This window comes from Fulmarus glacialis, unplaced genomic scaffold (genome assembly GCF_000690835.1).
Source record: "Fulmarus glacialis isolate BGI_N327 unplaced genomic scaffold, ASM69083v1 scaffold1251, whole genome shotgun sequence".
Lineage (NCBI taxonomy): Eukaryota > Metazoa > Chordata > Aves > Procellariiformes > Procellariidae > Fulmarus > Fulmarus glacialis.
The window spans coordinates 1-13,560 of NW_009194476.1; the positions used below are offsets into that span (position 1 = coordinate 1).

A 13,560-nucleotide genomic window follows, 5' to 3' on the forward strand; every position below is an offset into this window, starting at 1 on the left:
GATGGTCTCGAACCTGATCTTCTCCTACACTGGGCGGCTCTTCGTTCTCCTGGTCCCTGCCTTTGCCTCCAGCGGCTTGAGCGGTGAGGCTCAAGCACTTGCCGGTGAAGACCGAGGCAAAAAAGTCATTTAGTACCTCTGCCTTCTCTGTATCCCGGGTAACCAGGTCTCCCATTTCCTTCTGGAGAGTGCCCACATTCTCCCTAGTCTTACTTTTATCCCCATAGATGCTTTTCTTGTTGCCCTTAACATCCCTGGCCAGATTTAATTCTATCAGGGCTTTAGCTTTCCTAACCTGATCCCTGGCAGCTTGGACAGTTTCTCTGTATTCCTCCCAGGCTACCTGTCCTTGCTTCCAACCTCTGTAGGCTTCCTTTTTGTGTTTGAGCATGTCCAGGATCTCCTTCTTCATCCATGCAGGCCTCCTGGTGTTTTTGCCCGATTTCTTCTTTGTTGGGATGCATCGCTCCTGAGCTTGGAGGAGGTGATCCTTGAATATTAATGAGCTTTCTTGGCCCCTCTTCCCTCCAGGGCTTTATCCCATGGTACTGTACCAAGCAGATCCCTGAAGAGGCCAAAGTCTCCTCTCCTGAAGTCCAGGGTAGTGAGCTTGCTGTGCACCCCTAAGGATCTTGAACTCCACCATTTCATGGTCACTGCAGCCAAGGCTGTCCTTGAGCTTCACATTCCCCACCAGCCCCTTCCTTGTTGGTGAAAACAAGGTCCAGCATAGCACCTCTCCTCATTGGCTCCTTGATCACTTGAAGAAGGAAGTTGTCATCACGCATTCCAGGAACCTTGCAGATTGCTTATGCCCTGGTGTGTTGTCCCTCCAACAGATTTTGGGATGGCTGAAGTCCCCAATGAGGACCGGGGCTTGTGAACATGAGGCTGCTCCTATCTGTCTGTAAAGGGCCTCATTTGCTTGGTCTTCCTGGTCGGGTGGCCTGTAGCAGACCCCCACTGTAATGTCACCTGACCCTGCCCTCCCTTTAATCCTGACCCATAAGCTCTCGGTTGGCTTCTCATCCATCCCCTGGCAGAGCTCCATGCACTCCAGGTCATTGACATAGAGGGTGTCACCCCCTCCTTGTCTCCCCTGCCTGTCCTTCCTAAAGAGCCTGTATCCTTCCATTCCAACACTCCAGTCATAGGAGCCATCCCACCACAGCTCCGTGATGCCAAAAAGATCACGGCCCTGCAGGCGTGCGCACGTATCTAACTCCTCTTGTTTATTCCCCATGCGTTTGCATAGAGGCGTTTAAGTTGGGCCCCCGATGAAACTGACTTGCTGGCTGGAGTGGCTGGAATTCCTTTATGCTGCTCTTCAGGTGCTCTCCTGCTGACCCGTGATCCTTCTCCAGGCTCTGGGCATCTATTCCTGGCACTGGCATCAAACTGGTAGGAGCGGGATGGACCGAGGTTCCCCTCCCTCAGCAACTTTAGTTTAAAGAATGCTTATGGAAATGGGAGGCAGAGAAGATTCTATTGTGGTTTTGTTTGTTTTTTAAATAAAGGCTTTTTTAGAGCTGCGTGGTAATCAAGGAAAAATTACACTTTACAAAATAGTTAAAACTTTTTTCTTTTGGTAAGTCACTTTGATCATATTTCCTGGTATAAATACATTGATTACAGGGACAGACTTAGGAATTTTACATGCTTTAAATAGGACCCTTAGGATATAAGTTGTTATCCAATAAGATTATTCCATGTAACTGCATTAACATTTGTATACAGATATCTCTATTTGCTGTTACTATATCATTCACTGGACTTAATTAGGATAAAGCAGTATTAAAAACGTCATTCCCCTTTCTTCTAACAGTCAGAAAATTTTAAACATCTCTTCTAGGATGTTTTTGATTTGGATTCAAGTACTGACAGAGAGCAGACCCTCTCTCTAAATGGAGACTCTGACAAGTGGACAGACTTTTCCAAAATGTGCAATTCAAATCAAGAATATTACTTGAAGCTAGAAGAGCTGAAGAATGCCCACTTGGAGACCATGGCAAAATTAGAAAGTATGTATCGGAATAAACTATATTTAAATGGAGTACAACCTTTGGACAAGAAAAATGCTGCTTTTAACACGTGTTGTAGGTAAGTTTGGTGGTACCTTTTATCTGAAGATTCTCAAATGCTTTGCAGACATCTGTAAAACAGCACATTTTTTTCTGAGGCTGGGAAGTGTTACTCTCCCCATTTGCTATAAGCAGAGAATCACAGAAAAGTTAGTTTTAAAAATAAAAATGCTTATTCACCTTGCTAACAGACTGTGAGATTTACAAGTGTGTGTGCAGTAGAGGCTGGGTAATATGTTTAGTAAAGCACAGTGCCTTTCCTTAAGAAGTGCTGACTTGTTCATGATCAGCACTTAAAACTATGATCTGGTGTGAGTGCCCAAGGTGCTTCTCTTTTCCCTTCTCTTTCTCCTTTCCCACCACTGCTGTTTATTTTTTTTCTAATGATGATACCTTAAAGTGGAAGTTACTGGCTTTGCAGCAATGTTGGACTGGACTCAAAACAACTTTTTTTTTTTCCTTTTTTAAAGGCCAACTTGGGAGAAGAGCTCGTATCAGCCTCTAAATTTGCACAAATCCTTTTCAGACTCTGACTTAAGTGATCCCTTAGGCTCAAGTATATCTGATGGGTCTGATGGAGAATTAGTGTTGGAAGAAAACGGTAGTGAAACTGGATCATCTGCATTTGCTAAGGAACGGATTGAAAAAATGTGGGACGGGTTCTCTGTGGAAGACTACATCTCCCGCACCAAACACACCTTACCAAGCTCACCAGTCTTCAGAATAATACGGAAGAAACAGAAGGCATGGTCACCAAAAGTTACTGTGCCCAAGCCTTTTCAGATGACTATTAGAGAAGCTAGAAAAAAAGAACAGAATGTCAAATCAAAGTCACAGATTGAAATGGAAAATAACTTAATGAAGAAGCAACTAGAGGAAGAAGCAGAGTGTCAGAAAAAATTCCGAGCCAATCCAGTGCCTGCTGCCGTCTTCCTTCCGCTCTACCATGAAATCGTGCAACAAAACGAAGAACGCAGGAGGTCTGTGAAAGAGAGAAGCAAACTCAAGCTTTTAGCTTCTCAGAAGCCATTTAAATTCATTGAACGAGAGAAGCAAAGGAATGAAATTAGGAAAATGCAATTAAGAGACCTTTCCGCACCTGGAAAGAAAACAAAACTGTTCAAAGCAAAACCAGTTCCTCAATGTGTTTACAGTCCAGCTGTTAACGACAAGCTAAAGGAGGAAGAGCTCTACAGAGAAATCAGGATCAGAATGAGAGCTGAAGAGTTGCTACGTAATTCATCTCTACCCAACAGCAGACTGGCTTTAAGAGATACCAATAAAAAGAAAAAACACAAGTGCATTGAACCAAAGGAAACAGAACATAAACCCAAGATCAAATCAAATGTTCCAGATTTTGAACTACTACACCAGAAATTTCAGAAACGGCTCCTGCAACAGAAACAAGTGAAACACCTTACAGTCTGTGAACCTTTCAATCTTCGTACTCCATATATTCCCTCAAACAAGGGGAAGATTTTGAAGGACATTCAAGAGGATGAAGAAAAGTTGAAAGAAACGCGCTGGCCATATGCCTCTCCAAGACGTAAACCTCAAATGAGACATTCAAGTGCAAATTCACATCTCTCAGGATTTGGAGAATCTAAATTGCCAAAAATCACAGAATCCACAAGACGACGGCTACAAGTCATAAGGTGACCACTATAGTGATGCTCTACATTTTATATATACTTTAAGAGTAGATTTCTTTTGGATTTTTACATATGCAGTCAGTTCTTCCATGCATTGAATATAGGACTTAATACATTAATGTAAGAACTTAATTATAATAGAAAACTTAAAATATTTAAATATAGGACTTAATTGGACTTATGATTGTTAAAGAAACACAGTGCATTTTTCTCAGAACGTCCATAGGAAAGGGACAAATGACTGCTGTTTCCCAGGATATGCCTAAATCCCTTAAAATGGCACATACCTTGTATCCTCTTATGCCAACCCTGTTTTCACCCTGTTTTTCTCTTTTGAATCTCCTTTGCCAAAGCTTCCTTTGAAGTCTTGCTCTTGATTTAAAATGAATTCAGCCTTAGTTTATTTTTCCACCCAGGAATTCACTTGAGGAAAAGAGAAAGCTGGAAGAACAACAAAAAAGGAACAGAACAAAGCAGAAACAAAGAACGAAAAAACTCCAGAAAATTATAACAACTCGGGCTGAGGCCAATGACCCACATCAGAGCCTAGCTCAGATGTCTAAATCCAAATTAAAAACATTCAGGTATTTTGTTGAATTTCCCTGAATCCTGAACCTCCCATTCTACATTGTATGTTAAACATACAATGTAAAAAATAGCATAGTCTAAGTTTACATAATTACACATTTGATAAATTATACATTGTACAAGCAGCTAGTAGAAAAAGTGGCCAAATTTAGTATTTCAACTGGGAAAATGTTGCCTGTTCTAATGATTTCGTTCTATATGTTCCACATTATAGTATTATAGATTAGCTAACAGGAGACTCCTGTGTTTTCTCAACTGACATATCACTTAAAGAGGAAAAGTTTAAAAAAATCAAAAGGAAAAGGAACAGCGTGGTTACAGAATATCCTTGCACTGCTGGATTGATAGGTGTTGGTACCACTTTGGTGCCGTCTCCTACAGTAGCAAACATTTCACAATTCACTTCTTTGTCGCAGCAGGTCCCAACTTAAGAGGGAAAATTAGAGCAGGAATATTATTTTAACTTAGCACACGTATAGGCAGCTAATTAGGAAGCTGCTGGTACTTAAGAGGAATGGGATCCAAAGTTACCTTCAGTAGAGATACAAATTCAAAGACTGATTCTATGTGACTGAGAAAAGTAGTACACAGGGAAAAACATCAGGGCCTTCTCAGTGTGCTGGAAGCTAACAGTCCAGATGGCTCCAGCTCTCCAGAATTGCTGCTTAACCTTGTGTTTGTAGCTAATTTAACCACTTCTGCTTCTTGTTCTTTTTAATCCTAGGAAAAAAAAAAAAATTAGTCCTGTTTGAATGAGTCTTTAGTGAGGTTTATAATCTGTCTTGGCATGATGGCACTGCAGCAGTATCGTCCATTTAAGGTGCTGTTACGTGGAGTCGGTGAGAGGTACTGACTGCTCTGCCCCTGTTGCTTCCTGCATAAGTGGGATTCTTGGGCAGCGACTATGAATCCTAATTTCCAGTAACCAGGCAAATTGCCAGTAACTGACAGGAGTAGGGCAAAACAATACAAGGGTGAATGATCATGAGATACACCTGATTACGAGATTCATAGCTTGGACTAGCAACTTTTAAGTTACCCTACTAAACTTTAAGGTGTTTAGAATATGGTCCAGGATAGAGATCTTTTTGAAACGAGGGTGGAGGCTGTCTTTATGGATGAGTTGAAAGGTAACAAATAAGGTTTCCTCATTCTTTTTTTGCTTTACATGGGTCTCTTCTTTATAGCCAAAATAGAAAACTGTGGATTTATTCTTAATAGACTTTCAACTCTGGGCTGCTATAAGCAAATTTGCTAAAATAGTGCAGCACCACCTGCAAGACAATACTGCACGTTGTTCCACCAGCAAACTTTGTAATGGTTATTCACCACCAGTGTTGCTTCACTGTGACCAGAAAGAGAAAACGTAGCAGAAACTGAAGCACGTGCATTCTCAACAAGGTGAAAGCATGAAGTGCAGTGGCTCAGCCGGGATATGCTAGAAACAGCATCGCAACAAACGTTTTGCTTGGCCACGTGGGCAGTCAGTGACAATCCAGCATACATCTATGCCCACCTACCACCTCCCCCAAAGACAGCTGAAGCCAAAGCACACATAGGAAGAAGCAGAGGTCTAGGAGGAGCAGGGCTTACACAGGGTCCTGGAGTGCAGAGATGCAGTGGTAGAGATGCAGGTCAAAGAGGGCAGTCCCTTCTAACTGTTTTGTTAGAGTCAGAGCTCAAGCGCAATTGCTTTTGCAACACGACCAGCAGATACTGTTAATAACAGGAGCTTTATAATGTAAGTATCCTTGGGCAGATAATCTGCTGACTCTAGGACAGAAGCAGAAAACAATCTGAGTTACAATAGCAAGGTAGAGAATGGAGACAGTGGGTGTGCTTACAGATTGGATTTGAGTTCATTCAACAGGGAACTTTACATTACAGTATTTAGCTTAATCAGATTTCAGGAGTATTGTAAAACACTCATGCTTAATTCTTGTCTGCACATAAAATTATGCTATTACAAAGCAAGATTACTTCCCTAGTGCTGATGCATTAAGGCTGGTACAAGTGCTTAACTTGATAATGCTTATTTCAGCATAGGCTGGGTAATAAGGTATATTAATGTAAGTGCTCTTCTAGCAGATAATTAGGTTTGTAGAAAGCCGCCCGAGAGCGTGAGCAAGTAGCAACAATGAAGTTCACTCCCTCAAAATGGTGAATAACTTGCCTTAATGCACAGCCATATTGCAGAAATTCTGAGGATGGTAAGGGAACAGAAGTGTAAAATGCCCCCTAGCTCTCATACTTGCCCTTAAGTGTCTGACTTAGTAACGCTAGAGCTGGAGCAACATCACAAAGAGGTGTCTGTGTCACACACCGAGGATTACAACCCATGCTGCCTGGATTATCTAGTGCTTGCTATGATCTGAGATATCATTTCAGTTGATGAATCAACAGTTTCATCATCCTGCTATATTGACTGGGCCCTTAAAAACCAACTAGGGAAAAAAGTGTATTATGATCCAGAATGTGGCCACCCCTCGTGTGAGATAGACTGGTAAAGTAGCAAGATTCTTATCATCAAACTTTACCTTAAAGTACTGATTTTTATTTAATGATATTAATTTCCTATGGTGTATTCTAATTTTATCAGTCATTTCAAACTGTTTAATTTTGCTTAGAACAACTAGAGTATCTGTATGAAATCAGCGTTTAAAAAAACCTAGGTGTCCAAACTTAAAAAAACCCCTTAAGTATCCAACAAAACTTAAGAATCCAGACTCAGCCTCTATTTAACCTCACTAGCCAGGACCTCTCTGCTTATCCAAAGTGACTACTTCAGAGACAGTTTTGTTCAGTGCTTACAGGCAAACAACTGCTGTGAAAATGAGACAATATACCTCAGACCCTGTAACCACCATAAAATAATTTACCTTGTGTATTTTTAAGTAGGACAATATTTAGTTTGTTATGAGCAATTTAACTTTCAGCTGCTGTAGAAAATTACTTCTTGTATTATAAATTAATAATAATTTCCCTTGTACTGTGTTTCCCTTAGGAATTATGAGAAGCAGAGAATGCAAGAATATTCACAAGAGTTGCAAGAAATGGAAGAAAGAGTAAATCAAAGGCCATTGCTTTTTGAAAGAGTCACTCAGGTTGTCTTGCTTCTGTATTACTTCTTCATCTTATCTTCAAGTACTGCATAAGGCATTTGTAGTCAAACATTTCAAGCATAGAAGATACTTGAAAAATACTTTAGAGGCCAGTATTTGTCCATTTTAATCTCTATTGCCCCATCTCCACATAAATATTACTAATTTTTGTGACTAAGCATTCATGGCTTGTGTGCAAAGGGAACTGAAATGGCTGTTCTAAATGTGTTGTCCAATTCAGTTATAACATGAGTAACTAAACACAATAAAAATTTACAGCAAAAACGTGAGAGGTTTAAGTTGGGGAAGAAGTGATAAGAAAATTTGAGTATTCTTAGTGTCTACTTTAAAGCTCAGATGCAGTATTTTTATCTCTCCATTTCAGTACAAACATGTGCTGGTAGTGTGGTCCCTGACCTGTTTCCAAACCCAGAGAGGCAGCAAGTTCTAGATCACCGGTTCCTTTGTCCCTTCTGTCTGTGTGGGTTTCCTGGTCTGACATCGCTGCGGGGCAGGAGCATCCGTGTAGATCGGAGGACAAGTCCTCCTCACTCAGATATTACCTGGAGGAACAGAATTTACACCCTCAGTTTCAGAGGCAGAGATACACATCTATGTAATTTGTTAAATGGCACCGTAAGGTGAATCAATACTACTTTTTTTAGGGCAGCTCCCAGAGAGGGAACACAGAGGAGGAGCAGAGGGGATAAGGGAGAAGCCCTAGGAAGACTAGATCTGATTTTCTACACGTCCACGTCTTCCCCCTCCTCCCTCAATAGCTATATACAGAATATATAGTTCTTCATTAGCCACTGGGCACAGGGAGCAAATCAGATTTAAACTAGTACAGAAAAGGAAAATCTGGTGTAAAGTTTTCAAGTATTGTTTTGCCATTCTTACCTGCAATGAATAATCATTCAACTTGTCAGATGCAATTAATGAAACAGAGTATTAATATAAACAACCCAAAATATCAAGAGACAGGCATTTAATGTATTTAGATAACACATAACAATTGTGGTTTTCCTACAGAAAAATGCCAGAATAGCTGCAGAAAAGCATTATTCTAACAGACTGAGAGCGCTGGGGATATGCCCAGAGTTTGTTTCAAAGAAAGGACAAACAACTAAATTGCTACAATGTTCCAGTGCTGAAGATTTTAATAACTCCACTGATGCCAGAGAAAGGTAGAGATTACTGAAGCCTTTTTTTTTTTTTTGCCACTACATACCTAGTAATTAGAAAGTAATTTCTGATGTGTAGATTTGGGGTTTTTTAATTATTTGTAGTATTTCCCAGGTAAATATTTGACTATGTAGTTAGCTTTACTAATGATAGCATTAGTATGTATTTTTTATTGTTTTTCCTGAATTAAATATTATTTCATAAAACGGAGGAGAGCACTGGATATGTTATGTAATGCACTTCAAAGAAAAACGAAGAAAAACATTTTTTATTTGTTCCTTTCAACAAAAATTCTGGCAGGTTGCTAGTAAGTCACTTCATTCTGCATTACCTTTACTGAATTTTTAAAGTAAGCCTTATAAAAAATACTTTTCAATATCCATTAGGTGTTACGATTTAAAAGGAAGCAGAAATTAAAAAATTGAAATATATAAACAATACTGTTGAGTTATTTTCTAGCATAAAAGGAGACTCTAGTGTCCCCCCTTTCCTTTTCCTTCTCCAGTTCCACCCCAGCCAAGTCTACCAGGATTTGTCCTAGATTACCTGAAGGTAGTTTAAAACCTACTGGGAAGCATCTTACCTGAAAATAAAATCACACATGCAAATTGTCTTTTCAGAGTCATCAAGGATAAAGTGAAAGAAAGGGAATCCTTTGAGGAAGCAGCTGACAGCAGTCCTTGGTCTGAGCAGTCCTGTGAGGAGGAGGAGGGAAAGAAGAGAAAAGATGTCAAAGCCTCCACCTGGAATGGCCAGTCCAGTGAGCTGGAGAATGAGGAAGAGGCAAGCGCCAGCCCTTATGCTCATCAGCCTTGTCATGCAGGGGAGGCTGGGTCCAGCCCCGCCTCTGACCAACACTGTGAAGAGGAAGAAGAGGAGGAGGAGGAGGAGGAGGAGGAGGAGGAAGCAAAGGCAGGCCTGGCGCTTGGCCATTCCCAGGAGGAGGAGGATGACGACCAGTCAAGACCCAGCTCTCGGTCTGAGCAGTCCCATGAGCGTGAAGAGGAAGGTCAGTCTGACCCTGAAGCTGAGGGTGCCTTCAGATACGAGGATGAGGAATATGAAAAAGATGATTCAGAAGAGAAACCCAGCGATGATGAAGCTGACTGAAAGGAAGGCAGACAGGATGGCCTGGGGCTCAGGAACCTATTTCATTGCTGGCAGTGAAACAGACACCAAACAAAAACTTGACGCTGTGCTACTGATACAAAATTCTGTGAATTTAAACCTCTTAGTTTAACAGTCTCTCCAGTGCAGAAATTTTATCTATTTTCCAGTAAGAAAGATCAAGTTACTAGTTTCCACCAAGAATTTACTTTAATATTAGTCTTCTTTAGTCTAGTCTTCTGTGACACTAGTGCACCTCTGTTCATAAAATGAACTGCAACCACTGTTTAATAATAACGTCTTGCATGCTGTGTTGGTAAGTACTGAGGTCTTATGTCCAACTCTTTCTATGTGCTGGCAAAGCCAGATGAAATTTTGGAGTAGTAATTTGCCATTATCAGTGCCTCCTGGTCTCAAACATTTCAGTACTTCTAGGGTCTCTTCCTGCAACATCTTCTAGGATGGCAATGAATAGACAAGGCTTTGTTGTGCAAGACTTCAGAGTGTTTTCAGCAGAGCGGCTGCTAGGAAGACAACTTGTTGTGCAGTTAGACAATATGGCCAAATTAATCTGTTCAGTTCCTCCCTCCTCTTCCCACGGGGTTCGTCTTGAATTGGCTCAGTCGTGGATCAGATGAGTGCCAGGGCCAGAAAAGATTACTGCTTTTGGAGGAAACAAGCTGTTATATCAATTCAACTACTCTGTCCAACTAAAATATTAACAGTATTTGCAGTTGCTCTCCCTATAGTGGAGAAAATGCCTAGAATACACTGAGAGGAGCCACTTAAACTTTCACAGAGATTTCTAACACTTCCAGACAAGTAAGGTAGAAGAGTCAGTCAGAATAATATGTTATGCTGCAGATCTTGTATTACTGTCTAACCAAGCTCCAAAACTGTTCTTTCAACTCCATTTTGTTTTGAAGAGCTCTTCCCATGAGTATGTAAAATCATTCTTCATAACACAATAACACATGCTGACATAAATCTTCAAATGTCTTTATTGAGACAGTAAAATGCACTGTAAAGAGAGAATCCTATTACGTCAGATAAAAATGTAGCCCGGCAACTCTAGCTGCATGAAAGTACGGAAAGAAGTGCTTTAGTACCTTTTCTTACACACTTGCTACTCAGGACTTCAGCTACTACACAACAAAGAATACAAATGGAAGGTTTGGGTTTTTTGGTTTTTTTTTTTTTTTTCTTTTTTCTTTTTTCTTCTTTGTATCAGTAGCACCTTCTCCTCCTATTACTAGCTTTCTTGCTAACCTGTCACATGCAACGTTAGGAAAGAATGCATCCACATCGTAACAGACCACAAACAAGGATTGCAAACAAGCTTTGTCAGGACAGAGCATAATGCAACGTTGCTCAAAACATGTTCATTGAATAGTAAATGCATTTGTAAAAACTACCAGGTTGCAAAAGCACCTGCAATGACTAACAATAAGGATTTTCATTTTTTTATTATCTTCTTCCACTCTGCGTGCAAGAGCACTAACTAAATCTGGTATTATTTCTTTCTCCTGACTTTGAGAAACTGTGTAACAATGTTTGGAAGATTTTTATTATTATTGCTTTTATTTATTTTTGAAGTGTGAGCATAACTAATATGAATTTGAAACTTATTTTTTTACTTAAATAAACTATCCATTGTATATATGTCATACATGAAAATATTAATCATTACTTCACAAGGAAAAAAATCACAGTTTACAATCTCTAGTTATACCTGACAACCCCACAATACAAACTCGAGGTTGGTTTGCTTGTGCTTGTCAGTATTCTATAATTCTGAAGAGTTGTACAATATGTTATTGAATTGTAGTCACATATGACTCATATTTAGTATTAGTCTCTTTAGTAAATCAGTTTTTTTGAAAGAAGGCAGAGGAGCTCTCAATTACGGTTTTCTCAAAGATTATTTTGAAGAGATTTCAAATCAGAAAAAAATTGGTTTTAAGATCGGATAGGACTCAACTAAGTGTTCTAAAAGAACATAAATATATAATTGTTGAACTATTAAGATAGAGACTAAAAATATTATTAAAACGCCTTTGAACTGGAAAGAGGTAGCAAAAACAATGCAGTTTTTTTTAGGTTTTAGAAGAAGGAGTTGGGGACCTGTGTATAACTTAGATTGGGGTTTTCACTGAATTTTTACTATATTAACCTTAGTAAGAGCAGAATTAATGAACACACAGATAAATGTTATATAACAAGGAAGAGTTTTGGAGATTATGCCTCAACTTTTTTAGCATTTCTGAAAAAGTCAAGCAGAATCATGTGGACTAAGGGGATCCAGTTGATATGGTTTACCTATATTTTCAGGAAGCATTTGACAATTTGCTATCAAAGGATCTTAAAGAAACCAGCCTTATTGTAGGAGAATAAAGGTCAATGAATTAGTAACTAATTGAAAGTTCAGGGAAGAAAAGGTCAATTTTCACCGCATAAATGGAGTTATCAGCAGACTTCCAATGAGATTCAAACTGTTCAGCATACTCAGAAAGGATCTGTAGCATCCATTCCAAAGAGTTTGCTGAGGCCAGAGAGTTATTCAATGCTGTGAAAAAATGAAACACTGCGAAGAACATGCTGAAGGATCTTATGACACTGAATGATACAAGAACAGATACAGTTCAGTTCTAATAAGTGCAAATAAATGCGTGTGAGGGTAAAAAATATTCCTAAACTATACACTGGAAAAAAAGCAATTCCATCCTGAATACTGCATGCAGTCCTGGTCCTCCCATCTTAAAAGGGGTTTATTATGTAACTGGAAGAAGGCAACAAGAATGATCAAAGATAAAGACTGGTTTTCATAGGACAAGAAGGTAGTTGGGTTTTCATATAACAATATGTACTAGGATTCTTTAATTTTGAAAAGATACGAGAGATCGAACTTTGAGATATTAAAGGAACCATTTATGGAAATCACTTTGAGCAGCACAGATTTTCAAAGTGGAAGAATAATGAAATTTAAGTCCAAAAAAACTGTTCAGAAATTGCATTACAAACAAGAAAGGGTTTGGAACAAGCGTTCCAATAAGGAATTAAAAAGGAAAGAAATAGCAAAGAAAAATCACAGATGACAGAACAAAAACGGAGAGAGACAGGTCAGGATGAATTAAACCTCATGAAGCAAAGTACTGCAGTGAAAAATTCTTCAAACAAAGAATGAGGCATGTACACCACGCTGTCATGAGATGAACAATAGGCTAGCCTAAAAACCAAGTTATTATTTGACTTTTTTTATTTTTGGCAAGGAGGATGATTTAAAATGTAGACAAAACAGGAAGAAACCAATAGGATGACGGCACCAAAATGAAAATGACTATATTTAAAGAAAAAAAACCAATAACTTCAACATGAAAATCCAAATCCAGGTGAAAGATTTAGGCAAATTACCAAGATGCAGAGTAGTACTATAGAAGGGAAAATAGAATATGTAGTACTTTCTTGTCAGAACTCAAAACATTTTGATGCAATTAACATGGAGGGAAAAAAAAGTCATTTGATTCACAGAAGATGATATAATAGAAGCATTTTAAGGTAAGAAGTTCATTAAAGGAGAAATGATGATGAGTTATGCTTTCAGGGAAGCTACCTAGCAGGAGGGAGATGAATAGAAAAGTTTCTCACAGATTTTGAATATTCTGTCTTTAATATTTTAAGTAACAGCCACAGCACAAAAGTAGAAACATGTTCAAAAATTTGCAAAGAAAATGAGAAAGGTGTGTATCCAAAAAAAAGGATTAAAAATACCACATGGGAAGAAGAGGATAACTTTGCATGTAGACTGTAGTATTAAATAATAATTCTGAAGTGCAAGAAATAGCATTT

The 13,560-nt window shown here is 39.1% G+C and overlaps 1 protein-coding gene across 1 annotated transcript; it reads left to right on the forward strand.

The window, feature by feature from the left end:
- The first annotated feature begins 1,930 nt into the window (after positions 1-1,930).
- Positions 1,931-9,717, forward strand: FAM161A (family with sequence similarity 161, member A). Its single transcript, XM_009587759.1, has 6 exons — positions 1,931-2,100; positions 2,552-3,736; positions 4,150-4,317; positions 7,326-7,425; positions 8,455-8,609; positions 9,228-9,717. The coding sequence occupies exons 1-6, from the start codon at positions 1,940-1,942 to the stop codon at positions 9,715-9,717; spliced, it is 2,259 nt and encodes a 752-aa protein (XP_009586054.1). The 5' UTR covers positions 1,931-1,939.
- The last annotated feature ends 3,843 nt before the right edge of the window (positions 9,718-13,560 follow it).